General features: G+C 52.7%; 1 protein-coding gene across 2 annotated transcripts in view; it reads right to left on the bottom strand.

The window, feature by feature from the left end:
• Positions 1–8,015, bottom strand: part of EZR (ezrin) — a 45,965-nt gene extending 37,950 nt beyond the window's left edge. Inside the window, exons 1-2 of one of the 2 annotated variants that reach the window (XM_080663326.1) lie at positions 7,800–8,015; positions 6,573–6,675 (exon numbers count right to left, since the gene is read on the bottom strand). In XM_080663326.1, the coding sequence (XP_080519452.1) occupies positions 6,573–6,584 (12 nt within the window). In that variant the 5' untranslated portion in view covers positions 6,585–6,675; positions 7,800–8,015. Of the gene's footprint in view, positions 1–6,572; positions 6,676–7,389; positions 7,567–7,799 lie in introns of those variants that run through there. The other variant, XM_080663325.1, reaches the window with a different exon arrangement.
• Between the last annotated feature and the right edge of the window lie 18,570 nt (positions 8,016–26,585).

The raw sequence follows: 26,585 nt of genomic DNA, 5'->3' as shown, positions 1-26,585 counted from the left end.
GTTCACCTAGCTGACTACCCTCTTAGACTGAGAATCCCTTAAAGGCAACACCTGTCTGCCTTATTTTTACAGCCCCAGCACCTAGCACAAAATGACATGTGACAGGGCTTCAATAAAAAGGAAGGAAGCCATGTGAACCACAAGGGAATTCTGACAACGGGAAGATACAGAGGATGAAAAGCAGGTAACGGTGAGAAGCGATTTTCAGCAGGTGTGCCACAGCACACCGGTGAGCTGCAGGAGTTTCTCAGACATCAACACCTGACTCTTTAATCAGGGGCACTGACCTCTTTCCCTTAGACTGCCAAGTTAAAAAATGGCAACAGCCAACACAACAATAGCCGCCTGGTGTGAATAAATCTAAAGTATACCTATTTTTTGTCATATTGGCCAAAAATATATGTTTCAGTATGCCATGGAATCCTAGTAATTAGCTTATGTGTGCTATGAAATGAAAAAGGTTGAAAATTGCTGCGCTAGAGGGAATAACCCAAACATTTCACATGGCTGTTTTCCTTGGAAGGTCTACTGACAAACTTGACCTGATTTATAGCAACTTGGGAAGGAAAAGCCTTAGTTTTAGCTACAGGTTACAATGAAGTTTGTAAAACAAATTTCCAGGAGGGAAAAGCTACACAAGAAATAGACAACGCTTACAGCAGCTCAAGAAAAATTGTCTGAATTTTATGGATACAAGCTTTGTGTCAGTTTATCTTAGGTAACATTCTTTTCATTTAAAAACTTTACTCCCATTTCACAGATGACAAAATTGACTCGCAGAAGGGAAATGGCTTTGCCCAAGTACAGGGAAGTGGTTGATTATGAAACTGTTCTTTATAGGGCTCGTCACATTTGTATTTGCAAAAATATGTACATTAAGTATATATTAACCATTTCATTTTAATCAAAAGTCTCTAAGCCACCTTATAACACAATGATTTTTAAAAACTATCTACAGAAGTCTAGAATAAGATCTTTATTCTTTATGTCTACAGGCATGGTTGGTATGTTAGAAGAAAAATAATTCAATTTCTGGTCTCTCCAATAAATATCCCATATTTAATTAGTAGCAGTAAACACAATTAGTGCTTAAATTAAAAACTGGAGTACTTGGGGGATCCATAAGGGATAGCTCAAAATGAGCTCACTGGTTTTGAAAGCAGGCTGTGAATTGTATTGCTTCAGAGTAGAATTAAAATGTCTGAACACTGTGGGAGTACTGAGTCATCATCCTAAGAACCTCCCTGGCTGGTGCGGCTCCGCTGGAGGGAGCATCACCCAGTTCACCATAAAGTTTCTGGGTTTGATTCCCCGTCAGGGCACATGCCCAGGTTGCAGGTTCAATCCCTAGTCATCAGGGTGGAGGCAACTGACTGATGTTTCTCTTTCACATCTCTCTCTCCCTCATCAATCAAAATACATATCCTTGGGTGAGGACTTAAAAAGTTCGGCATGTACCTCAGTTGCAAGCTCAATCCCAGGCTGGTAGGGATGTGTGGGGGAGGCAACCAATTGATGTGTCTCTCTCACATCTCCCCCCACCCCCTCCCTTCCACTCTCTAAAAATCAATAGAAAAATATCCTCGGGTGAGGATTAACAAAAAATAAAAATTTAAGTAAAAAAAAAATTATAATTCACTAAGAATAACGATACTGTTTGCTTTCCCAAACTGTAAGTATTAATAAAGTCATTCAAAATGTTGTGAGAAATCACATTATTTAGGACAGTAGCTGAGGAGAGGTCCGTGTGGAAGGACCAAGGTGAACAGAGCAGAGGGAAGGGATCGCTTTCTTCCCTGCGGTGGAACAGAAATGCCTGCCCCGCTTCCCCTTTACAACCGGCCCAAACGGAGAGCCCACCACTGCCAGATTAAGCTCTGCCCTGGGTTCCCTGCAGAGAGCTCCAGGCCGGCATCCATCTCAGCTGGCCTTGTCTTCTAGAGCTTGATCCCCACCCAGCTATCTCCTCTTCCCAGCCCAGCCCCTCACTTCCAGTACCAATGCTGGCACCCACGGCGCTGAGGCTGGCACTTTAAGAGCGCCAGGGCACCACGCCCACGCCCGTGACAGCGTCGGCCTGAATGGATACCCCGCAACCACGCTGGGCTTCGCTGCTCCCACTGCACACCGTGAGCCCGGGGTCTGCCCACACACCACCACCAGGATCACCCCATCTCAGGGCCTCATGCACGGTCTGGGTCCCAGAGAAAGGAACATACAACACTGCCTTTTCTGAGGAAACCCGCAGTCCCCAACTCTGGGTGCATCAGCCACCTGGAGCTCCTGGAAAGCACAGGTGCCAGTCCTGCCGGCCGTGGAGGGGCACCCAGCAGCGCTGTGCGGGCCCGGGACTCTGTCTCCACATAACGGGCCACACCAAAGTCTAAGAACTCGCACCAGCTTCACCCTCACCTGACTCCGTGTGGAGTGCATGCACTCGGGAGAAACCTAAGATGCTGCTGGGCTCCCTAGTCTAGCTCATGTGGGTTAAACTTACACTGCAGTTCCAGTCCGGGACGTGCACATCTTTGGGGAGGAATGGGTATGATTGTGAAAGAAGGCAAGGACGTTCCCCAATCACGGTCACAAGTGTATTACCAGCCTGTACCAACCAAACCTTCCACTGGCCTCCCACACCTGGTCCTTCTCCAGGTTCCTTATCTCCGTGAATGGCACCACCTGGCCGGCCAGTTACACAAGCCAGACCCCAGAAGGCAGCCGGCGCCGCCCTCGGCCCCTGCACATCCACCCATCACCAGGTCCAGCGAGTTTTACCTCCCACATGGCCCACTCTCTCCCCCTGCATCGCCACCACCCTGTCCACGCCGTCACCTCACCGGGGCCTCCAACCCTCTACCTCCTCCACTCTTGCCACCTGCCTCCTCCTGACCCCCACACCGCAGCTGCAATGACCCCACAGAAGGCAGATCTGACCAGGTCTCCTCCTTCCAGTCAAAGCCCCACTGCGGCTGGAGCTGAGCCCCGAGTACGGCCACCAGGAAGGCCCTGCTGGCTGGCCTCCGTTTTCCTCTCTCGCCCACTGGAGCCACTTAAAGGCAGTTCAACTCTAAACCCCTCGGGAAAAGCTTTGAGAGCTTGAGGGTGACCTCCCCTTCACTCCCAGGCTGGACGGCAAGGTTTCCTTTCCAATGCCCCGGGCCTCCTTTCCATCACAATGAAGACACCAGGTGGGGGGTGGGGGGCGGAAGGAGCAGCACAGGCCACCCTTGGCTGAATCATGGGCACAAAGACTGCTTCCTGAGCCAGGAACCTGGGAGCAAACCCCCGCCCGCCCCCCTCCCGTGAGAGGGAGTCCGCCCCAGGTGAGGGGGCGGGGCAGAGCTGCCCTTTCCCTAAGTCCCTCCCCCTAGGAGAGCTCGCTGAGTTCCAGCCCCGCTGCAGCATGCACTGTCTGGGCTCAGGTCCCAGACTGCAAGCTCCCGGAGGCCAAGACCGGACCCAGCCACCTGTGCGGGCTCCTTGCCTGGCTGCCTGAGTGAACAGGCAGTCCTTTTAACAAGAGGTGTCTGGAAAAGCAGTGTTCAGAGAAAGCAGCAAGGAGATACTATTTCATTTATAGTGTTTTATGAATAGTCACCCACTGACTCAGTTTAGACAAATCAATCAAAAATACTTTATCAAAAGTTCAAGAGGTCAGGTGGAAGCAAGCCCCAGCCCCCAGCTGCTCAGATGTAACCCTCTTTATACGTGTTTGCCCCTGGATCCTGTTGTCACACATCAAATCACATGAAGGCCCTAACAAGATTCTTAGCTTGGACTGGATCAAGAATCAATAAACCTGCTGGCCGGTGTGGCTCAGTGGTTGGAGGTGGCAGGGTCTGGGCACATGCCCCAGTTGGAGCACGTGCAAGAGGCAACCAAATGTTTCTCCCACACGGATGTTTTCTCTCTTTTCCTCCCTCCCTCTTTCTCTCTATCAGATCAATTTAAAACAAAGAAAGGAGAGAATCAATAGCTTTTTGGAAAAGCACATCTATAGAACCTGTTGGGGATGCTTCCCCTTTCCCATCTACCGAGGGCGAAAAAGCAACAACAACAGTAGGTAGTGCACAGCAGCCTCACAGGGACCACATCCAAACGTGTGCAAGCCCCTTAGCTCCTCTCAGCCTTCTGTGCGTATGCGTGTGCATGTGCGTGCGTGCGTTTTATGGGACAAAACCTCCAAGAAACCATCCCCACAGAAAAGGGGGCAGGTAGGAATTTCCCAAGTGGCTCATCTAAAGGAGACCTCCCAACACTGTTTTGAAATTACAGCTGTACCTATTACCCTATCCTATCCTATCCAATAAAACCCTAATATGCAAATGGACCGAACTGCGGAACGACCGGTCGCTATGACGCACACTGACCACCGGGGGGCAGACGCTCAGCGCAGGAGCTGCCCCCTGGTGGTCAGTGCGCTCCCCCAGGGGGAGCGCCGCTCAGCCGAAGCCGGGCTCATGGCTGGTGGCACAGCAGCGGTGGAGGGAGCCTCTCCTGCCTCCGCAGCAGCGCTAAGAACCCCTGGGGGGATGTCAGACGGCCGGTTTAGGGGAGCGGGCCTAAGCCGGCAGTTGGACATCCCCCGAGGGGTCCTGGACTGGGAGAGGGTGCAGACTGGGCTGAGGGCCACCCCCTTCCTCCAGGGCACGAATGTCATGCACCAGGCCTCTAGTGTAAAATAAAGTCTTTCAAAACGTGATTCTGGTTATTGGGATTCTAACACCCCAAGCAATGGCTACTATCATTCCTCAACAACTTAACTATCCTCACTTTGTCAGAACATTTTCTAAATTTCTGATCCATCATAAAAGACTTTGAAAGCAAAATGAAACTACCATGTACCTGCCATAGGAAAGAGCCTTGAAAAGGGAGGACATTCTGACATGCTACAACACGGAGGAACCTGGAGGACTTTGTGCTGAGCCAAATGAGTCAGACACCAGAGGCCAACTACTGTGATTCTGCTCCTATGAGGTCCCTAGCCAGCGGCTGAGGGAGGGAGGAATGGGGAGTTAGTGTTTAAGAGATACGGGGTTTCCCTTGGGGAAGGTGATATGTATATTTTACTACAATAAAAAGAGAAACATAGATTACAATTCCTATGAGAAATGAGAAGGAAAAGTAGTGACTGGAAACTGGCTTACTGACTTTTTTCTTGAGGGGTATCTTACAAGCTGAACCCTGCAGCTTTTCTTTTAGCAAAATAAAGACCATCTCACCTGCCCTAGGTAGGTAAGCTCCTGCCCTCTGCTCTGCAAGTCGCTTTGAGGCGCAGGGCTGTTCCCAGAATAAGGACTGTTAGGCCAGTTTTATGCCACAGGCATTGAAAAGCCTGGATGTCACGTGCCCCTTGCATGTTTCAAATGAAGAATTTTGTGTAGGAAAAGAATTTCCTGCACCATGAATGAATCATCTTGATGATGTAACTTAGGCAAAAACTAGATTGGCTTCTGAATCTATTAGCATATTAACATGGTAACTTATTTAACCTAACAGTAAAACTTCATTCGTCCAAAACTCCTTTTAGAAAATCTAACGTTTAACAGTAGAAAAAGCACATAAGCACTGACGGCAGAACTTGTTTGGAGAACTAGAAATACATTCCCTATCCCTATGCATCTTTTATTTCCATTTTTAATGAATCCAGATATTTTCTCCACCGCGATTTACAAAGCCAATTAAAAAACTGTAGTCTCCAGTTTCACCGCGTGAAAAGCAGGTGGAATACATACAGCCAAGAAATGCGCAGCACAAAGAACCTGCCTTGTCCCCACAACTTAAAAAGAAAGCCGGGGCAGCCCCAGGCCTGGGCAGCAAGCCACCCGAGATGACGACACCCTCGGATTCGGGGGACAGGGGTGCGGGCACAGCAGCACTGTAATCAGCTGGCGTTTACAGGGTGCGGCAGGGGTGCTGGGCCAGAGAGCCGGATAGAGCAGCCTCCTTATCCAAGTCCAGGGCTGCCTTCCCTCATCGGCAATTCAAGTCCATTGCTAGCCCTCTCAGACAGGAATCCTGCTGCACCAGCACATTCCCGGGAGCAGAGCGAGGCTCGCCGGCCTGGGGTGCAGGGCCAGCCCCCGCAGCGGCGGTCTCCTCTGCCAGGGGCCCCGGGAAGCGCCAGGGCCAGATCCGGGGTGCGTTTTGCCCCGGACACCTGAGGGGACCGGAGTCGGTGTGCGCCATCGGAAGCCACTAGGCTCTCCCCGCGATCCCGACAATTTTTGTTTTTAGGAAACAAGTTTGTTAGAATACGCTTTTTCAAAAAAAAAAAAAAAATACGCTTTTTCAACAGACAGAAGCAGTGTCACAGGGGATCCTAATGTATACAAAAGCCCCAAACGACTGCAGCCCGGGGGGAAGGGGGGGGAACACGTCGCAAAAGAAGAGGCGCCCTTAGCGTTCTCGAGTTTACAAAGCCACCCCCAAGGAGCAGGGGAGCCCGTTCCCCGCGCCTGCCCCACCCCCACCCCCACCCCGGACCCTGAGCCCCAAGCGCTGCGAGCACCTGGCCAGGCGGCCCCGCCGGGGGACAGAGCCCGGGGCGCGGCCAGAGCCGGGCTACTTACTGGTTTCGGCATTTTCGGTTCTGGCGGGTTCTCCTCGCTCCTCGGGAACGCGGCGCGGCAGCGGCGGAGGCGGCGGTGGGACCTGCAGACACGGGCGTTAGCGCTCGGCGTCCTCTCCCGCCGCCGAGACCGCGCCCGCCCCGCGCGCTGCGGCTTAAGAACCGGCCGGCGGGCGGGCGGGCGGCGCTGGGTGAGTCACCGCCCAACCTGCGACTACGGCGGGCCGGGCGGGCGGGCGTCGGGGCAGGGCCGTGGAGGGTCGGGGGCCGGCGGGGAACTTGCCGCCGCTTCCAGGAAGCCAGCGGAGCCCGGCGAGTTTCACTTTGTGAGGCAACCGTTGGCCCCACGGCTGAAACCGCAACCGCCCGCCTTGAGAAACACTTTTCACAACTGTCCCGCCCGGCCGAGCGCGGGGGACCGGCAGGCGCGGCCACGCAGCCCGGGCTCCGCGGGCACTTCGGGGGGCCCCGAGGGGACGGAGGAAAGGAGGGTCGCGGGCAGTCGGCGCGACCACACCGGCAGGTTCGGCTTCACCTGCCGTGTCTTTGGGCCCAAAAAAGAGCCGAGCTCTGGGGGCTGGGGTGGACCCGACCGGCCGCGCACGTCGGGACCCCGAGCCGGGATCCCGGGACCCGAGCCCGCCTCCCCCCGGGGACCCCGGGCCCGGGCTGGAGCGCGGTCCGCCCCTCCGCCAGCCGTCCCGCCACCCCTGTCGCCGAACCCGGCCACCGTCCCTCCGCCGAGTGCGCGGCGCGACCCCCCGGCTCGGCCCGACCCTCCGCCCGCCCGGCGCCGGCCCGGATCCCGCCCGGCTCACCGGCGGCTGTGGACGGTGCGCTCCGCGTCGGTGCGTCGGCTGAGTGCCCGCCGCCCGCGCCGCCGAGAGTCCCTGGAGGGGCGGGTCCTGGGGCCGCGCCCCTAACCGCCCCGCCCGCCGACCTGCGAGGTGCGCCGCGCAAGATGGCTGCGCCTCCGCCCGCGCCCGGGGCGCCCCGCCCGCCCCGCCCGGCTCCCCCCAGGCGCCCCCAGGCGCGGAGCCCGGGTGGGGGCGCGTTCCCCCCGCCCGCCCCGCCCCGCCTCCTCTCTCCCAGGGAAGACCCTTCCCCTCGCCGCTGTCCCTTTGCCCTTGGAGAACTGGCCGGATCCGGGGCAACTTCTGGCCGCAGTGGGAGAGGGTAGACCGCCTGCGCCGCGGCGGGCAGGGCGGAATCAGGAGACGAAACAAACCTGTGGGGGTGCCGGGCGCCCCGTGTCCTTGCGCCGGACCGCGGCCGGAACCCCGAGCCTGGGGTGGCCTTGGCCTGGCCGACGTGTCTCGCGCGCGTGGCGGGCCGCCTGGGGGCTCGGAGGCCTCGGCTGCGGGATTCGGCCCAGGACGCATCGCCCACGGCGCTCGGTGAAGGGCACACCGTGATCTCGTGGGGCCTGACCAGCGCAAAGCTGTAGCGAAAGCCTCCACAGGGAGAAAGCATAGGAAGTATTATTTCCAAAGTGCGTTTGTATTGACTTCAGAGAGGGAGGGAGGGAGAAACATCAATGGTGAGAGAGAGAATCATTGATGGGATGGGCCTTCCTGCGCGCCCCTTACTGGGGACTGAGCCTGCAACCCCGGCAGGGTGCCCTGACCCCTCAGTCCGCAGGCCGAGGCGCTCTGACCACTGAGCCAAACCGGCTAGGGCTAGGAATTACTTTCATTTTTTTTGCAAATAGTTCTCAGAAATTTTTACACACACGTGTACTTTGGTGGCCAGTAGGGTTTGTAGCGCCGAGATTAAGTGCTTCTAAAGCCAGCTGCCCAGGCTAGGGGCATCGCACCCCCGGGAACGTGCAGAAATGGAAACGCGCAGGCATCCCCCCCAAACCTAGCCCAGCAGTCTCTGTCTTCAAGCCTTTCGGGTGATTGTGATGTCGACTATGGGTTGAGACCAGAGCTTCTGAATTCCTTCTCTGGGCTCACCACTAACTCCCAGTGTGAACCCAGCCAGTTACTAAAATGGCCTAGTTATGGCACCTATTTCATGGGGTTTTTAGGAGGATTAAAGGAGTTAATTCGGGTAAGATGCCTAGAAACGTGCCCAGCACAGATAGTAGGCACTCAGATCTACCCCTGGACAGAGTAACCAGTGACTGGGCAAAGCACCAGACTCCCAGTTCACGGAACAGAGGCACTAGCCGCAGCCTCCGCCACCGGCCTGGGGCACTGGGCGAGGTCGGGCCTGCAGCATGCATGGCACAGCCCCCGGGCGATGCCTAGCCTGTCACAGGGGCAGACTGCTTGGGGGGGGGCACCCTTGTCAGTGGGCACCTGGGACCCTCTCCCACTGCCGGTCCAGGGCGTTTCAGAGTTCCAGGTGCGGAGGGAGGCCTTTCCTGAGATTTTTTTCCCCTCTATTTGGGTAAGTCTGTTCCCTCTGAAAGACTGACTTTCTTTTTTATTAAAAATTATTAAAATGAAGATGTAAAGGTAACTGCTGTGGGAAGGAAACGAGAGATTTAAGTAACCTTGGTAATTATGGTTCAGATGGGACTTGCTACTCCGGGGACACTATCTCCACCTGATAACGTTGCCTCGAGCCTTGTTAGTCATTTTGGGTCCTGCTCTGCTGATAGTACACCACGCCAAGCTTTTATCTCAGGGTATTGTCTTCCAAACTAGATGTTTGGAATCCCAGTGGCCCCCACCTTTACTTCTGAACTTCGCCCTTCAGGGAAATGCTGAAAAACGCAAAGATCACAGGTCTAGTCCCAGCACTCACAAGCGGGTCACCTTGGGCAAGTCTCTTTACTGACTAAGCCCCCCCTCTTCATGTGTAGAAAGGCGATGATCTTATTCGGGAGCCTTTAACTTACTCACATTTGACTAGAGGGACACTTTTCCCGAGTCAGTTAAAATAGTGTAGAGCATGCATGTCAAACTCGCGGCCTGCCGGCCTCATGCGGCCCACAATGAATATTTTTGCAGCCCAGCCAATATAACGGTACGTAAGAAACGTTTTAATAAAAATTTTGTAACTTGATTTTTACAATATCCTGTTATACATAATTATTAATAACGAACTACAACGTTCGCTAATGACTGATGACTATAATCGTGTTGCATTCATGTCCCTTGCGTGCCTTATGCACAGGCACACCATTTCTCTCCACTAATACGAGCAGCGAATATTTTAGCAGCCGATGGCCACGTCATTAGTCTTGGACTGACTTGTTTGGTGTGCGCACCAGGAAATATTTCACTTTCGGAGAACCAGAAAAATAGGTTTATTTGCGTTACGCGTATTAATTTGTGCAGTTATTCAGTGTCTGGTAAGTTAATGTTCAAGAAAAAAATATTACTTTTTATTAAAATGTTCTATTATTTTATGTTAATGATCACTCATTTATTTCAGCCCTATGTATTCAGCATGTCTCTATCGAAATAAACCTACGTTTCTATGAAAATTGAAGCTTTTGTTTTTTTGTGGCCCACATCAACGTAAACCCTGTTTATTTGGCCCGGGTTAGCCTTTGAGTTTGACATGCGTGGTGTAGAATCCTGTTTTGCATATGCATTCCCCATATAGCATACATCACGTAAGCATTACTCGTTATGTTGACATTCCTATACAGCCCCCTCCCACGAATCCATGCACTAGTGACCCGGTGCATGGATTCGTGCACAATGAAAGGCAATTAATTAGAAAATGACTGGTGGGGCGGGACTGGGCAACCTGGGCTGGACACGCTCTGGAGCCCATCTCCTACGGTCCCTCCCCTGCGTCTGCAGAGTAAGCGGGGTCCCTCTGGTAGGCGGGGTCCCTTGGCCTGGCCTGCGGGGATCGGGCCAAAACCGGTTCTCCAACATCCCCCAAGGGGGTCCCGGAATCGGGCTCCCTCCTCTCTGGTTTCAGGGTGCATCATCCGAGAACCATCGCTGCCAAGTCACTGCAGCTCAGCAGCTCCTGCATTGAGCATCTGTCCCCTGGTGGTCAGTGTGCATCATAGCAACCGGTCAGACGGTCGGGCACTTAGTGTATTAGCCTTTTACATACATAGATCTTCTGAGTGATTTCAGGTGATTTTCCAATGGTAATTTATTTCCACATGACTTTAGAACAGGGGTGGGCAAACTTTTTGACTCGAGGGCCACAGTGGGTTCTTAAACTGGACCGGAGGGCCGGAACAAAAGCATGGATGGAGTGTTTGTGTGAACTAATATAAATTCAAAGTAAAGGAGCAGAGGGGAGAGCAAGAGAACCGGATAGAACAGCCGGATCCAGCCCGCGGGCCGTAGTTTGCCCACGACTGCTTTAAAACCTAATACCCTCCCACTCCAACCCCCACAGCCCCTCCCACCCCCACCCACCAACACACACAGAAGACAACTCCAAGCAATCTAGGAGAATTGCTACGGTGGCGGTACTGAAACCTCAGTGTGCTTTAGAGTCGCTCCCCCTTAGGAACTGGGAGTCATTAAGTCTCAGGCAAACCCTACACCAAAATTTGAGAGCCCCTGATTTAGGGTGTGGCACAAATGATTTATCTGGCCTCTCTCTCCACCTTTCCTTTGCGGCATTATCCCCCTGGGCTTGTCCGTCATGGTCCTGTTCGTTTGTTATCATCAGTGCCAAGAAGGAAGCGAGGAAGTCCGGAGCCAGGAGTCTCGGTCACCCTTCCAGCTCTCCTTCCGACTTCTGACCTTGAACGACTCTTTGCTCCCTTTTCTGGGCTTGAGTTTCTCAGCCAGAGGAGGGAAACGGTGTGCACACCTGAGCCCGGAGGGCGCGCTGGGAGTTCTTCAGGCAGGGGACACTGAAGGAGGCAGGGCCGCCCTCCAGGCGCCGTCAGGCCCAGGGGCAAGGACACGCCGTCACTGAACAGCCCCTTCCCCTGCTGCAGGCTTCCCTATCAGGTCTCCTCCCCGGAGCCAGGTTAATCTCACCTGTAAAGAAAAGTTCACAAATAGCGTGACAAGCTCTGTCTAGACTCAGTCACTTCAAAGGAATGTACGTAGGCCAGAGGGAGCGCTATAGAGCACCCTTGGCAAAGCAAGGATTGGGGGTGTTTTTCAGGACCCGATAACCTTTGGTGAGAATTCCGGGCAGTGACGAGGCAGGGAGCATGAGGCCGCAGGGGGTACAGGAGGGCCCGGCTGCATGAAGCTGTTTTAAACGGCGGCGTGGTGGCCCGCGGTGCCCTTCAGAGCACCCTTTGTGCCTTTCTGTGGCCTGAAATCTACTGTATTTGAAATGTAACATCGGGTAAGCTTGACAGTGGCCGGGATGACCGTTAAAGGGAGCTACGCATTTCACGTGGTCTTATAAAGCTCCGTGAGCTCACTGTGCAAACCCCTGGCCCGATGTGACGGTTCCCTCTGACCTCGGAGGGGGAGCAGCCCCCAGTGTGGGTGAGGGAGCACGGCGGTGGGGGCGGGGGGGGGAGAAGGACTCACGGGGCCCGACAGGTGGCCACTCTGCCTGGACTCTGCACAGGACAGTGAATGAGAAGGAGCTTTTTAAAAACATTTATTTTTATTGGTTTCAGAGAGGAAGGGAGAGGGAGGGGGACAAACAGCAGTGATGAGAATCATGGATCAGCTGCCTCCTGCACGCCCCACATTGGGCATCGAGCCCGCAACCCGGGCTTGTGCCCTGACCGGGAATTGAACTGCGGCCTCCTGTTCATAGGTGACCGCTGAGCCACACCGGCCGGGCTCTAGATGCTCTTGGATGGTACACCTTATGTAACTTGGGTCTGCTAAGAGAAATTCTGGCCACTAGGTATTCTAATTGTTTCCTTGGTTTTTAAATGATTTGCCTAAATAGCCATAATCATTTTTATGTAAAAGGGTACTGATGACTGCAAAACTTGTTTGACTGATAACTTCTCAAATAGCACAGCTCTTTTTATTATATTGTTTTATTCTTGACCGTTTTATGAGGGTATATTTTAGAAAAAAAATTTTCTAGCTTAAAAGAAAGTTTTCCATATGATGTGAGGAGGTAATGGGTGGGACCCTACACACCATCTATTTTGATACCCTCAATTTAGGGAGGAAACAGCCCACAGAGAATAAATTAATTGTCCACCTTCCGACACCCCAATTTCTCAAGATTGCCCGTGACCTCCATCTTGCCAAATCCAGAGGCCAAACTCCTCTGCCTCATCTTACCGCTCCCGCTCGCCTAAGCCACCGTGGACACATCGGGTTTGTTTTCTCCTCTTCCCCCGTCTCCTGCTTCCTCTTTTGAGGTCCCCCCACCCCAGCTCACCCACCCCCACCACAGGGCCCTTATCTATGCACATTCTCTTCCTAAGTCATCTGATCTGATCCCAGATCCCAGAGGTCATCTTGACCTCTCTCTCAAGCAGCAACTGTCGACTCGGTGTCTCAAGTATCATGGTTTTTCGAAAACTGTGGCCCCGCCAAGCCCCTGCTGACAAACAGCGCAGTGACTGGAGGGCAGGGGGAGGCGGCCACGGGGAAGGTACAGGAGGCCTCCAGACGGCTAAGTAACCACTGGCCCTGTTCCCTAGCCCCCAACCTGGAAGTCAGCCCGAATTCCTCTCTCCCTTTGCACCCCGTCCAACAGACCTACCAGCCCATTTCAGAATCTACCAGATTGTGTCTCCCCTCCCCCCGCCCCTTCCGCCGCCGATGGGTTTTAGAGTGGAATTTAAACCCCTTCCTTGGCCAGCTGCTCGGCTCCTGCTCCTCCCGGGTCACCTCCCCGCCACCCCCTGCTCCTGCCTGCCCCGTGCCCCTCTACCTGAATGCACTGCCCTCCCGCCAGCCTGGCCTTTCTCTTCTCCCAGGTCTTTGCCCAAATACCAGCTCCTCCGAGACGCCTCCGACCTCCCCACGGGCAGTGCCAGCTCCCAGGTCCCTCCTGCCACGTTACCTGCTGGACTGTGTGGAGGGCACCCGCTTGTTTGCCTCTTTATTTTCTGAGACCCCTCCCCCCCCCGCCCCCGCAAGGCAGCTCCTGTCTGTCGAGTTCACTGCTACATCCTCAGCAGCTGAAGCTGCGCCTGGGGCCTCACAGATGCGCCAGGAACATTTGTTGATAAAGAAACGAAGGAGCCCTGCTAATCAGTGCCAGCCAGTCCCTCGGGTTCCTTTCTTCCCAGCTCACCGCCCTGCCGTCTGCTGGAACGTGAACCTGGGGAACTTGTTACTTACCTACATCCCAGCTGGGCAAACCACATCAAAAACCAGAGACGGGCCCTAACCGGTTTGGCTCAGTGGATAGAGCGTCGGCCTGCAGACTCAAGGGTCCCAGGTTCGATTCCGGTCAAGGGCATGTACCTTGGTTGCGGGCACATACCCAGTAGGGGGTATGCAGGAGGCAGCTGATCGATGTTTCTCTCTCATCGATGTTTCTAACTCTCTATCCCTCTCCCTTCCTCTCTGTAAAAAATCAATAAAATATATTAAAAAAATAAAAAAACAGAGACGGGAAAAATGTTTTTAAAAAGGGAACTCATCTGTGTAGAATCTTCTAGGTTTCTCTCCAAGCTTATGAATTCCAGTCTTAGGTGGGGTCTCACAGGTCTGGGTGGCCTTTGCAGGCACAGCAGATAGGAGGGAGGGTGTGAGGTGCAGCACACACCAGGACCCAGGGGGATGCGATGCCGGACAGCGAAGAGCAGAACATTACTCAGATCAGATCAAGGCTCAAGCCCCGCTGACGGGGGTCACGTAGCCAGAGACCGCCAGGTGTGACCCCGCAGGAGCCCGGGGCATGGACACGTGATCATGCGGTAGTTTTCTCAGAAAATGAGTTCTTTCTGTCTGCCCCATACCATCACAGAACATGTTATTTTGTGATCTTTCTAAAATTATAGAATGTGTTAAATCTTCAGGAAATAATTCAATAGACAACTATGTACCCTCTATCCAGATTTAACAGAAGGTGATATTTTATCACGTTTTCTTTATGATTTTTAATAGAAAGATAAAAAGAAAGCAAGCACTCCACCCTGCCTAGCCCTCCTCCTAAAGTCGCTGTCTCCTCTGAGCAGGGTTTGATGTTTCATATGGAAAAAACCCACGTACGTGAAACAAATGATCTCCCGAAACATCAGATTTATTAACTAGCTGTTTGGTTGCAGAATATAAACAAGAAACATTTAAAAACCATCATCTTTGCCCCAGATGGTTTGGCTCAGTGGATAGAGCATCGGCTTGTGGACTGAGGGGTCCCAGGTTCGATGTCAGCTACAGGCACATACATGGGTTGCGGGCTCCATCCCCAGTAGGGTGCGTGCAGGAAGCAGAGGATCAATGATTCTCATCATTGATGTCTCTCTCTCTCTCCCTCTCCCTTCCTCTCTGAAATCAATAAAAACATATCTTAAAAAATAATAATAAAATAAAAACCATCATCTTTCCTTTCCTCTTTTTTTGGATTGTCAAAAGCTGACTTGATGAAGCAGTTAATGTTCTGGGCTGTCAGGGTGGAGAGGGCCTGCCACGGGGGGCAAGCCTGGCCAGTCGCTCAGGGTGGTGTCCGCCACAAACGAGGGGACGAGGGGACCCCTTTTGTGTAAGTCCTTGACTTATCCAGAGTGACACTTCTCAGACTGTCTGCCCGGCTCCTCACTCGCCCTCTCTACACCCGCTCAACAAGACAGAGTAGCTCCCAGGTCTCCTCGCCGAAACCTGCAAGTCCACGCAGGTGATCTTGAACACCGTGTGCGTGATCTTGAACACCGTGTGCGTGATCTTGAACACGGTGTACGTGCGGGACCCAGTCGCTGACATTCCAGGCTGCTTTCTTGTAAGGGCACCTGACCCCCTGAGGACACGGGACGCGAGGCATGTGTTTCCGCAGACTTGCTTTCACTTCGAAGTTATTTTTACGCAAAAAAAAAGCAAAACTGCCCACCCACAGTCCAGGAGCTATTTTAAGCCTCAGAGTGGGGTTTACCATCCTCTCTCTCCTCGATGTTAGGGCGTGTGCTGGGTTGCCCGGGGGGCGGGGGGCGGGGGGGGGGGGATGAAACAGATAGGAACGTGGACAAACCGGGTTTTGTGAATTTCCTGAAGCTCCGAATTTCTGATGTCATCTGTTCTCTCCCCTTTAGCCCAATGCCAGGCCCCACCTTCCAGAATTTACCGCTGAGAAGATCCCATCTCAGGGGGACACGGCTTCCGCGCGGAAGACAGGCCATGTCCTCGCCTCTGAGGGTCGAGGGGCACATGTTGGCCCTTCTGTCCCCTCAGTGGAGAAGGTCTCATGTGATCTGACTGGTGCGTCCGGAGGGGTAACCTGGCCACATGAGCCAGCCCTACCTCTTTCTCTCGGGACCCCGTCTGCTGGCAAAGAGCACTCTCTGGCCCTTCACACCACGCACGTCCTAGGGCCTGGCCATCTGGGAGCCCGGGAAGCACAGGACTGCCCCCCCCCGTACCCCCACCCCCCCGTGAGGTGGCAGGTCTCTCTAGCTCTGCGGTTCAGCTCCAGGACGCCCCTTGCCCACAGATCTAGGCTGCATGCGGCCTTATCAGCAATTCAGCCCTTAGGGGTTTCCTGTGTTGTTTGCGGGGGGGGGGGGGGGGGGGGGAACATTATTTATTAGATGCCTTCCAACTGCCTCAGGTGCCTCTAATCTCTCTCTCCCAGGCTGTTCCATGCCAGCTTACAATGACCCCCCCCCCAGTATCATTTCAGTGCCATACATGTGCTGCTCATTCTGTGTCTCCTGAAACAAATGAAGATTTCTTCCTATTCGAGACCTCAAGGTCCTCTCAACCAGTAAGGCTTCTGATCTACATGTCTCAGTCCCTGTGAAATCTGAGGCGGAGCCCTAACCGGTTTGGCTCAGTGGATAGAGCTGAAAGGTCCCAGGTTCGATTCCGGTCAAGGGCATGTACCTTGGTTGCGGGCACATCCCCAGTAGGGAGTGTGCAGGAGGCAGCTGATCGATGTTTCCCTCTCATCGGTGTTTCTAACTCTCTATCCCTCTCCCTTCCTCTCTGTAAAAATCAATAAAATATATTTAAAAATAAAAAGAAATTTAAAAAAAAAGAAATCTGAGGGGGAGCCTGCTGTCTGTGCATCCAGGCAGGCCTCTTCCCTCCCACCTCCCTGCCCCTCGGAGCACCTCCCCGTCCCTCCCCACTTCTCTCACTTTCTCCATGGGGGGGTCCCTCCCCACTTCTCTAACTTTCTCCATGGGGGTCCCTCCCCACTTCTCTCACTTCCTCCAGGGGGGGGTCCCTCCCCACTTCTCTCACTTTCTGGGGGGGGGGTCCCTCCCCACTTCTCTCACTTTCTCCATGGGGGGGGTCCCTCCCCACTTCTCTCACTTTCTCCATGGGGGTCCCTCCCCACTTCTCTCACTTCCTCCAGGGGGGGGTCCCTCCCCACTTCTCTCACTTTCTGGGGGGGGGGGTCCCTCCCGACTTCTCTTACTTTCTCCATGGGGGGTCCCTCCTGACTTCTCTCACTTTCTCCAGGGGGGTCCCTCCCGACTTTCTCTTTCTCCATGGGGGATACCCGTCTTCAGCAAGGACATCTTTTCCCTCTTTTCAAACACTACTGGGGAAACAAGCTTCCCCTAAATAACAAACTGGACTCCATTCTCTCAAATACTGTAGCAACTCTCAGAACATTTACTAGTAAGACTAGACTTACTCGGCCCACGTATTGAAAGGGAATTTTATTTTAAAGCATCTTTTGTAAAAAATATGTTTTTATTGATTTCAGAGAGGAAGGGAGAGGGAGAGAGAGAGAAACATCAATGATGAGAGAGAATCATGGATCGGCTGCCCCTGCACGCCCCCAACTGGGTAATGAGCCCGCAACCCCGGCATGTGCCCTTGATGGGAATTGAACCCGGGACCCTTCAGTCCGCAGGCCGACGCTCTGTCCACTGAGCCACACCAGCGAGGGCTGAACGGGAATTTTTCATTAGTAAAAGTCTTCATTTAAGGCAGGACCGTGGTTATGGCTCCTGGAGGACGCGTGTCCGTCCTCCCTGGTCCGCTTGGGCCCAGGGCAGCGCTCAAAGCTGCTACCCCGTCGGTGCGGTCGGTGCGCCGGGAGGAACCGGCGCTTTCCTCTGCGGCTCCCACAGTGGAGAGTTCTTAGCAAACGGAAATCAAACGGTACCGACCCAGATGCAGCAATGGGGGAATTTTGTTGTAATTACTCCTTTTTCTTTCCACTTCTGTTTCCTCGTCATCCTGTTTAATGAGTACCTCTGTGTTTATGTGTATTTGCATCCTTTTAAGATAAGGTTGGGCATCTCCCTCTGATTCTCTCCCCGTCTCGGCACTGCTTTCTTATTCACCATGTTGCGGGGGGGAGGGGGCATCTAATCCCTGCCCTGGCACCTGCAGTCCTTCTTGTCTGTATCCACACATCTCAACCGTCCTCCCCCTGACGCTGGACATTCAAGTTGCCTCCACAGATGCCACGAATACTGCATACACGTCCCTGTGGGCCTGAGAATCTCAGTGGGACAAACAGCCATGAGTGAAGTGGTTGGATCCTGGGAAGGCTGCATGTAATTTGTCATCCAAGCAGGGACAATTCAGAGCACGAAAGGACAAGAGGCGGAACCAAGACTGTCCCAGGCAAACCGAGGGGTCTGGTCACCTCGTTGAAGAGTTCAAATACATATATATCGACGGGGAAGAACTAGCATGGCTCCCACCGCACCCCCAGGCGGGCAGGGGGGTGCCCATCGCTGCACCCCACCCCCCACCCCACTGCCCTTAGTGGTGGCACTAAGTACACAGCACTTCATTACTGTCCAATCTGCATTCCTCTGATCTCTAACATGTTGGAGTGTCTCCACGCTGCTGGCTGGCCTTTCGGATTTCCTTATTTGGAAATTATTCCTTTGCTTTGCCTATTTTTGTTGGGGTTTTCTGCTGTTTGCAAGTTTCCTAGCTGTTAATCCCGTCAGTTTTAGACATTGCAAATATGTTCTCTGTTAGCTAAACTAATTTTGTCCACGCTGTTGAATTTGATCTTTCTACTCAGTTATTCGGGGTTTTCCCCTTAGAGTTTTGTGTTCTTAACATTCAATTTTATTTTTTTTAATTTATTTTATTGATTTTTTACAGAGAGGAAGGGAGAGCGATAGAGAGTTAGAAACATCGAGAGAGAAACATCCATCAGCCGCCTCCTGCACATCCCCTACTGCACATGCCCTTGACTGGAATCGAACCTGGGACCCTTCAGTCCGCAGGCCGACGCTCTATCCACTGAGCCAAACCGGTTTCGGCTTAACATTCAATTTTAGAATTATTTTCTTCCCCTATTTCAGAAAATCATTCTCCTTCATTTTCTCCCATTGACTTTTTATTTTAAAATTATTTTTAAATATATATTTTATTTATTTTTAAAATATATTTTTAATGATTTCAGAGAGGAAGGGAGAGAGAGAGAGAAACATCAGTGATGAGAGAAAATCATTGACTGTCTCTTAGATGCCCCACACTGGGTTCAAGCGTGCAACCCGGGCATGTGCCCTGGCCAGGAACCGAACCGTGTCCTCCTGGTTCATAGGTCAAAGCTTAATCACTGAGCCATGCCAGCCGGGCTCCCACTGACTTTTTAAAAATTAATTAAATTTTAATGTATTTTAATTGATATCAGAGAGGAAGAGAGAGGGAGAGATTGAAACATCAATGATGAGAATTATTGATTGGCTGCCTCCCACACACCCCACACTGGGGATCAAGCCCACAGCCTGGGCGTATACCCCTGACCGAAACTGAACCCGGGACCCTTCAGTCCGCAGGCCGACGCTCTGTCCACTGGGCCACGCCAGCCAGGCTCCCGTTGACTTTTTAGTTTTCCCCTGGAGAGTGCCCCTCCCCCCTCGTGGAATGCAGGAGGGGGGCGGTTTCCGAATCCCTCAGGGCCCATCCCCCCAGTGATCTGTAGGAATCTTTATGGGGCAGGAAGTTGCCACGTGGACCTGGGTCTGTCTGCAGGTCTGTCCCGCTCCCAGTCCGTGCCCCCTGCACCTTACTGCGGGGCCCTGTGCAGATCTTCATAACCAGGAGGACAAGTTTCCCCTCGGGATTCCCGTTTTTCAACACGGATCTTCACGGAATCCCATCGTGAACACCGGCTCTCCTAAAGATCCCTGCTGGGCCCCGTCCAGGACAGGCTGAGCTGTGCCACTTGGACATTTTACCTTAACTCTTGTCTCTTCCTCCCGCACTCCCTGTCTGATCATTAACCCTGAAGGGTCCTTCACAAAGTTAAAATTTTTATTATAGAACTCAGAGTGGTATTTCCTTTCCACGCAGGTGTAAGTTGGTGAACGTTTTTAGCGTAAACTGAAAAGCGAATGCAGCGGGCGGTGCCGTCCGGGAGGGGCCCCAGGCACACGGGCCAGGCCTCTGCCAGGCTCGCTCAGCCCGGAGAAAACTGGGGGAGCAGCCTGGCCTTCTCCGCACCCACTCACTCGGGAGCCGTCAAGAATCCTGGCTTGCATTCCCAGGCCGCCGCCCGGCAGGCCCCGGGTCCCCGCAGGCTACCAAGCCCCAGAATCACCCCATCTGTCTCCCTCCCCACCAGGCTTCACCCCGAGGGGCATCGGGCTCTCCCAGGCCACGCAGAGGCCCCCGCCCTAGGCCGGGATCGTACCTTCCCCCCGCCCACCCACCTCCTCACGCTGTAGGCCTAGGTGCACAGGCTGCAAGCTTTCCTTACTCCTTGTCCAGGTGCCCCCAGGCCGTTTTCCGGCAGAGCAGAGATTCCCAGGAGGCTTCCTGTCTGCCTCTATTAAACACTGCACCGCCCGGTACATGCGTTCCCAGGGCTGCGGTAACTACGTGTCATAAAGTTGGTGGCTTAAAACAACAGAAATGTACCGTCTCGCAGTTCCGGAGCCGGGGGCTGAGCCCAGGCAGCTGTCGCAGGGCTGTGCTTCCTGGGAAACCTGTGGGTCGGGTGCTTCCCAGTCTCCCAGCTCCTGTAGCCTCGGGCAGTCCTTGGCTTGTGGCCACATCACTCGCCTCTGCCTCGTCAGCACACGGCTGCTTCTCTCTCTTTCCTTCTTGTAAGAACAAGCCATGTTGGATTGAGGGGTCACGTCGCTTCCATCTGACCTCATTTTACCTTAACTAATCACACGTGCAACCATCCCATTTCCAAATAAGGCCTTATTCGGAGGTACTGGGGGCCAGGACTTCAACGTATCTTGTGGGGGGGGGAGGGCACAGTTCAACCCCTCACACCTGGTGTGAGAGTATCTGGCCCCAGCTCCTTGCCTATGGCCGGTGGCTCTGCAGGGAAACAGACCCGGGTTCGTCACTCACCCTCCGTATAAACCTGAGAAAGATCCTAGGCCACCCGCCTTGTCTCACCTGTGACATAACCACGCCCGGAGTCATGGTGATATTAATGAGAGTCAGTTCCCACAAAGGCGAGTGTCCAGGAAATGGTAACCATGATTATTAACAGTGTGTGGAACAGAGCAGATACTCAATGAGTACACGCAGTCACCGCTTCCTCTAATAAATATTTACCGGCTGGCAGGCCCAGAACCGGAGCTGAGCTTTCCCAGGGCAGGGAAGCCGTGGCCAAGGGCCTGAGCCCCTGCAGTTCCCGGGCATCGTGGGAATTGCTGAGGTGGCCTGGGGCAGCTGCCCGTCCCTGCTCTGATGGAGGGAGGTTCTGGCATGCCTGCGCGCACACAGGGCCCCCACAAAGCATGGAATCCTGGCCGGCTCTGAGGGCATGTGACGTTGGAGCAGACAAGGACTCCACACCCTGTTCTTGTTCTCTAGGCTGAGTGTGTGAGTGTGTGTGTGAGTGTGTGTGAGTGTGTGTGTGCGTGTGAGTGTGTGTGTGAGTGTGTGTGAGTGTGTGTGAGTGTGTGTGAGTGTGCGTGTGTGTGTGAGAGTGTGTGTGAGAGTGTGTGTGTCTGTGTGCGTGTGTGTGCGTGTGTGTGAGTGCGTGTGAGTGTGTGTGTGAGTGTGTGTGAGTGTGTGTGTGTGAGAGTGTGTGTGTGTGAGTGTGTGTGTGTGAGTGTGTGTGTGTGTGTGTGTGTGTGGTGTGCATGTGCAGAGGGCCAGGGACACAAGGGCCCGAGGAGACAGGCGTCTTTCTGATGGAACATATTCAGGTGGAACGAAGGGCACAACCAGAGCATGGTAAGTTCTGGGACCCTCCAGGTCCGGTGACATCCAGATTCTCCTCCAGGAAGAGGCCGGGTGCGGGCACAGCGAAGGAGACGGCACCAGAGCTCCACGTCCAAGACGGAATTCCACCCGGAGGAGCTGGGCGGCTTCGTGACCACAGTTTCCTCCTCTGCCCAGGGGGCTGATCCCATCGGCCTCATCAGAAAGAACATGTTCAGGTGCCAGCTGTTCGTATGTATGTCCCGCTGCTGCTAGTCCTTGAAGGTACGTTTCCACAGCACGTGAAAACGTACCAGGCACGGCCACAGCTTTGCTGTGTGGCGATGTTCATGTTCACAACAGGAAGTGAAAAATCACTATTAGAAATGGAGGATGTCTGCAGCCAGTGCTCGCCGGCCACAGGATCACACCTGCATCGCTGCCCGTGTTTCCTCCGCACCCACGCCACGTGCTTCCCTTCGGGGGGTTCCTCTTCTTAAGAACAAGCTCTGCCTGGCCCGAGTGGCCTCCTTGGACTTCAAACAAAGCAGGCCCTCCACGGAGAAGCTCGCCAGCAACGCCTTTAAGTTTCAAGGAGATACACAAAAGCACCTGCGGATTTTCAGGAAAGAAGTTCATGATGGAATTGCAGCCCGGACCCACACGGCTGAGTCAGACATCACTGCGTCAGGGAACGTGTGTGGATCAACACTGACGCTGCAAAAAGTGAGCAGCTTTGCTCGTCAATGTGTATCTTCCAGGAGAGCCGGGCGGGCAAGAACAGATGTGCACAGATAACCAGAGGGACTGCGGGGGGGCGGGGCGGGGGGGGAGCGTGTGCGGGGTGTGCTGAGGTCAAAGAATAAAGAGCTCACGTCCTTTGGGGACAATACGAGCGCCGACGTCCTTTTTCTCATGTGGGAGAGACCGGGGCCTGGTGAGGAGAGGGGACAGCAAACTGCAGTGAGCAGGCCACCTGAGAGGCAGGAAGGCAAGCTCGGACTGGCATGGCCTGGATCGGAATTCTACAGCGATTACTGCATTGTTTCCATTCTGGCTTATTTATTGCTTTTGCATTTACTCAGGCAAGTGTAACTCTGCAATACAGGGCATGCGATTATATTGTCTTAACAGGATTTTGTAAAAGTGCTGAAGGCCACGCTCAGAAGCCTAGATAATGATTAGCAAAAGCTGACCAATCGTTTCACCAATAAACCATACGGTAAATATAGAGCCTGTTGGAGAGCATTTCACTTACAGTAAAAAGTCCCTAAAACTTCACCTGTAGCTGGCATGGCGGCCAGGAAGAGGACAGCACTGTTGGCAGGTCCTCACACCTGTTGCATTCATAACAGTGATATTTTTTTAAAATATATTTTATTGATATTTTTACAGAGAGGAAGGGAGAGGGATAGAAAGCTAGAAACATCGATGAGAGAGAAACATCGATCAGCTGCCTCCTGCACACCCCCCACTGGGGATGTGCCCGCAGCCAAGGTACATGCCCTTGACCGGAATCGAACCCGGGACCCTTCAGTCCGCAGGTCGATGCTCTATCCGCTGAGCCAAACTGGTTTCGGCCATAACAGTGATATTTTAGGTGAACGTGGCAACTCCTTTCAGAAAACCATTTTGATACATTTTCAACAAATCAAAACCATAATGAGATACTGCCTCACACCCCTTAGGAACGGACTCCATCAAAAAAAACAAACAAAACTAAACTAAAAACCGAACAGGTGTTGGCGAGGATGTGGAGACAGTGAAGGCCAGGCACAACTGGGGGGAATGTAAACGCTGAATGTTCTGGAAAACAAGACAGTGCTCCCTCCGAAACTGAGCCACACCCTTCAGCACCCCCTCAGCGTGCCCACCCGGGAGAGCTGGAAACGGGATCTGAAGAGAGACGGGCACGCTGGTGTTAACGCGGCATTATTCCCCACCGCCAGGACGTGGAAGCAAATCAGTGTCCGTCAGCGGATAAAGGAAATGTGGCCTGCACATGCAGTGGAACGTTATTCAGCCTTGAAGAGAAAGAAGGCGATCCTGCCAAGGGCGGCAGCATGGACAAACCCGGAGGACATCGAGTGCACCCGCAGTGAAATAAACCAGTCACAGAAAGGCAAGGGCGTGGAAGTGATTCCTCTTGTCTGAGGTACCTAACGAGTCAGACTCTGAGAAACAGAAAGTGGAAGGAAGTGTGGTTGCTGGGCTGGAGCGGGGGGAGGGGAGGGCTGCCGTGCAATGAGCACACTTCCAGTTTTGCAAGATGGAAAGTTCTAGAGACCTGTTGCACAGTAGTGTCCGCACAGTTAACACGACCGTGCTGTGCTCTTAAAATGGTTATGGTAAACCTGACATCCTCTTTTAACCACAGTTTTAAAAACCTCAAAAAATAAAATCATCTGTAATGTCATTTCCTGATATTAATGGTGGTAGTTCTTGTTTATTTTTGTTTTGTCATTAAGTGCAACTATGGGTTTATTTCATTCTGATCCATGTTTGGGGGATGTCAACTGCCCACAAGCCTATAAAGGAACTCTGCAACTTACGAACGTTAGTTAATTTCAGATCACACTGAAGATAGGCCGTCTGCCTCCAAGAGAACCAGGAAGTAGTATGAACTGAAAGCAGCAAGCCTTTCGCCAGCCCTCATCTCCCTGTCGCTTGCAGTAATCGCAGCAGTTCTTGCCACGATCATACTATTATCCATTCAGAAATCACTTGGTGAGCGCCAGCTGAATACTAGTCACTGTCCAAAGCAGAGAGTCAGGAGGAGGGAAGAGGTGGCCATAACAAGCAATCGTGTTCCTCGAAAAATTAAGGCATGCTTTAGCATAATTCAAGGCATTTACAATTTCATAAGGAATAGAGAAAAATAACCAAACAGTTCCATGAGAGGTGTTGCGGCCACAAAGTGCTATTTGAGCCTAGGACAGTTATATCTTAACTTTACCCAACGTTCTTTCCCCTTCTCCCAGGAACAGAGCCAATACTTGTTCCCATCACTGGTCCACGTGGCTGGTGAGCCGACTCAAACCCCAGCTCTAAGTTCAGGCATCTGACCCGGACATGGCCAATGAGTAGGCAAATCTCTAATCCACAGGGACTGGTTTCAACAGTGATTCTCAGTTCCCCCAGTGGGACTTGATTCTGTCTCATTTTATTATTATTTTTTTTTTAACTCTTGGGGAGCTTAAAAATGGACTTCCACCTTTTAGGATGTTAGCGTGGCCCAGCTGAAAATTAAGTAAAAATAGAAGAAAGTACAACCCAGTGAAGAAAGAGAGGTGGGGGCCAGATGACATTGTTGGGGCTCCTGAGTCCAGCGTGGCCACCCCCCGGAGTCTCTCAGGTAAAGTGAACTAAGGAAGTCCCCTTTCTTTCCTACGGCTGTTTGAGTTGTGTTTTCCATCACTCACGACTAAGACTCCACAGTAACACAAGGCCTTTAAGATGGAGCAGCTGCAGGTTATTGTGACTGATCTCAGCCCGGGTGTGGGTGTGCATAGCACCCCATCACTGAGACATCAGGACCACAGAGCATGGCTGTAACCTCCCTATAAATCCTACACCATGATGTGTAAGCATCACATCCAATCGGTTCTGTGAAAGGACGTTTAGAATGCACAGCAGTGCTTTTATTGGAAGAAGAAAGCTCAGACAAATACATTATTCATTTTTTTTTTAAATCCTGTTTTGCCAATACTCCCATTGCTAGGGTATCTGAAAGATAACATAAGCCAGTCCTTTACAAAGTACTGCAGACCTAGCATCTGTCACACTGACGCTAAAGATAACCCTAAATTAGCACGGCACCTTGGGCCATCTTATGTCCTCCACGTGTGTTACTTAAGTGCGTGTCTGGTCCCAAGCCTAAGATCACAGGTGATGCCCATGATTATTATTTTTTTCTTAGCAACAAGCTTCCTCATCTACAACGGGGCTCAGATTTCAATTAGTTTGGGTTTTCTGAGCAGCCAATGACTGAGCAGAAGGAAAATTAAAAAAAAAAAAGATACAATTCATTGAGAATTGATTAGATATTATCTAGAATTTCCAAGACTTTTCTAGAATATTATCCAGAATTTTCTCAAAGTGCTGGCATTTACAGCAAATCTTTCATCTCTCACACTTGTGAGAACAGGCTTTAATCCCTAACCATGTCACACGTGGAAAGCTGTATAAAGGCACCTTGAAGAATTAAACCTAACAGCCCGGCCGGTGTGGCTCAGCGGTTGAGCGTTGACACATGAAACAGGAGGTCATGGTTCGATTCCCGGTCAGGGCACAGGCCTGGGTTGCAGGCTCGATCCCCAGGAGAAGACGTGCAGGAGGCAGCCAATCAATGATTCTCTCTTATTGACGTTTCTATCCCTCTCTTCCTCTCCCTTCCTCTCTCTGGAATCAGTAAAAACATAAAAATAAAGAATTAACCTAACAAAAGTGCTGTAAGTGCTGCAGAGGTACAGCCACAGGAATCACATTAGCTACCTGAACAGCAGTGGGAGAGCCGGGCCTGGGTCATGTCCCTCTCAACGGTAAGTAAAACGGAGTCCCTGCCAGTGCTGTAGGCCCCAGGTCCCCTGCCCCACATGGGTGACTGGTCCCTGGACTTTGTGGAAATGAAAGAGCAAGAACTAGATTCTCTTCCAACCAGCTTCCTTCCTGGCGAAGTGCAACAATGACTTTTGATTCAGGGGCTGCGTCTTTCAACAACCGTCCCGCACATCCTATTAAGAACCAAGTCCATCTTCACATCTGGAAGAAGCATCCTTGTCGCAGTGGGACCATCGGCGTCCCACTGGCTGAGGTAACGTGACACCGGGCCGCCTGGCTCAGCGCACCGCGGTTGCCTTGGCTTCTGTGCCCCACACGAGGGGCCCGTGGATGGAGGGCTCAGGTGTGTGAAGGCAGCTGGGCCCTCAGCCCCCTTG

Source organism: Plecotus auritus (assembly GCF_963455305.1).
Source record: "Plecotus auritus genome assembly, chromosome: 4".
NCBI lineage: Eukaryota > Metazoa > Chordata > Mammalia > Chiroptera > Vespertilionidae > Plecotus > Plecotus auritus.
The sequence above is the reverse complement of the archived record's forward strand: the minus strand, read 5'-3'. Positions and strand labels throughout refer to the sequence as shown.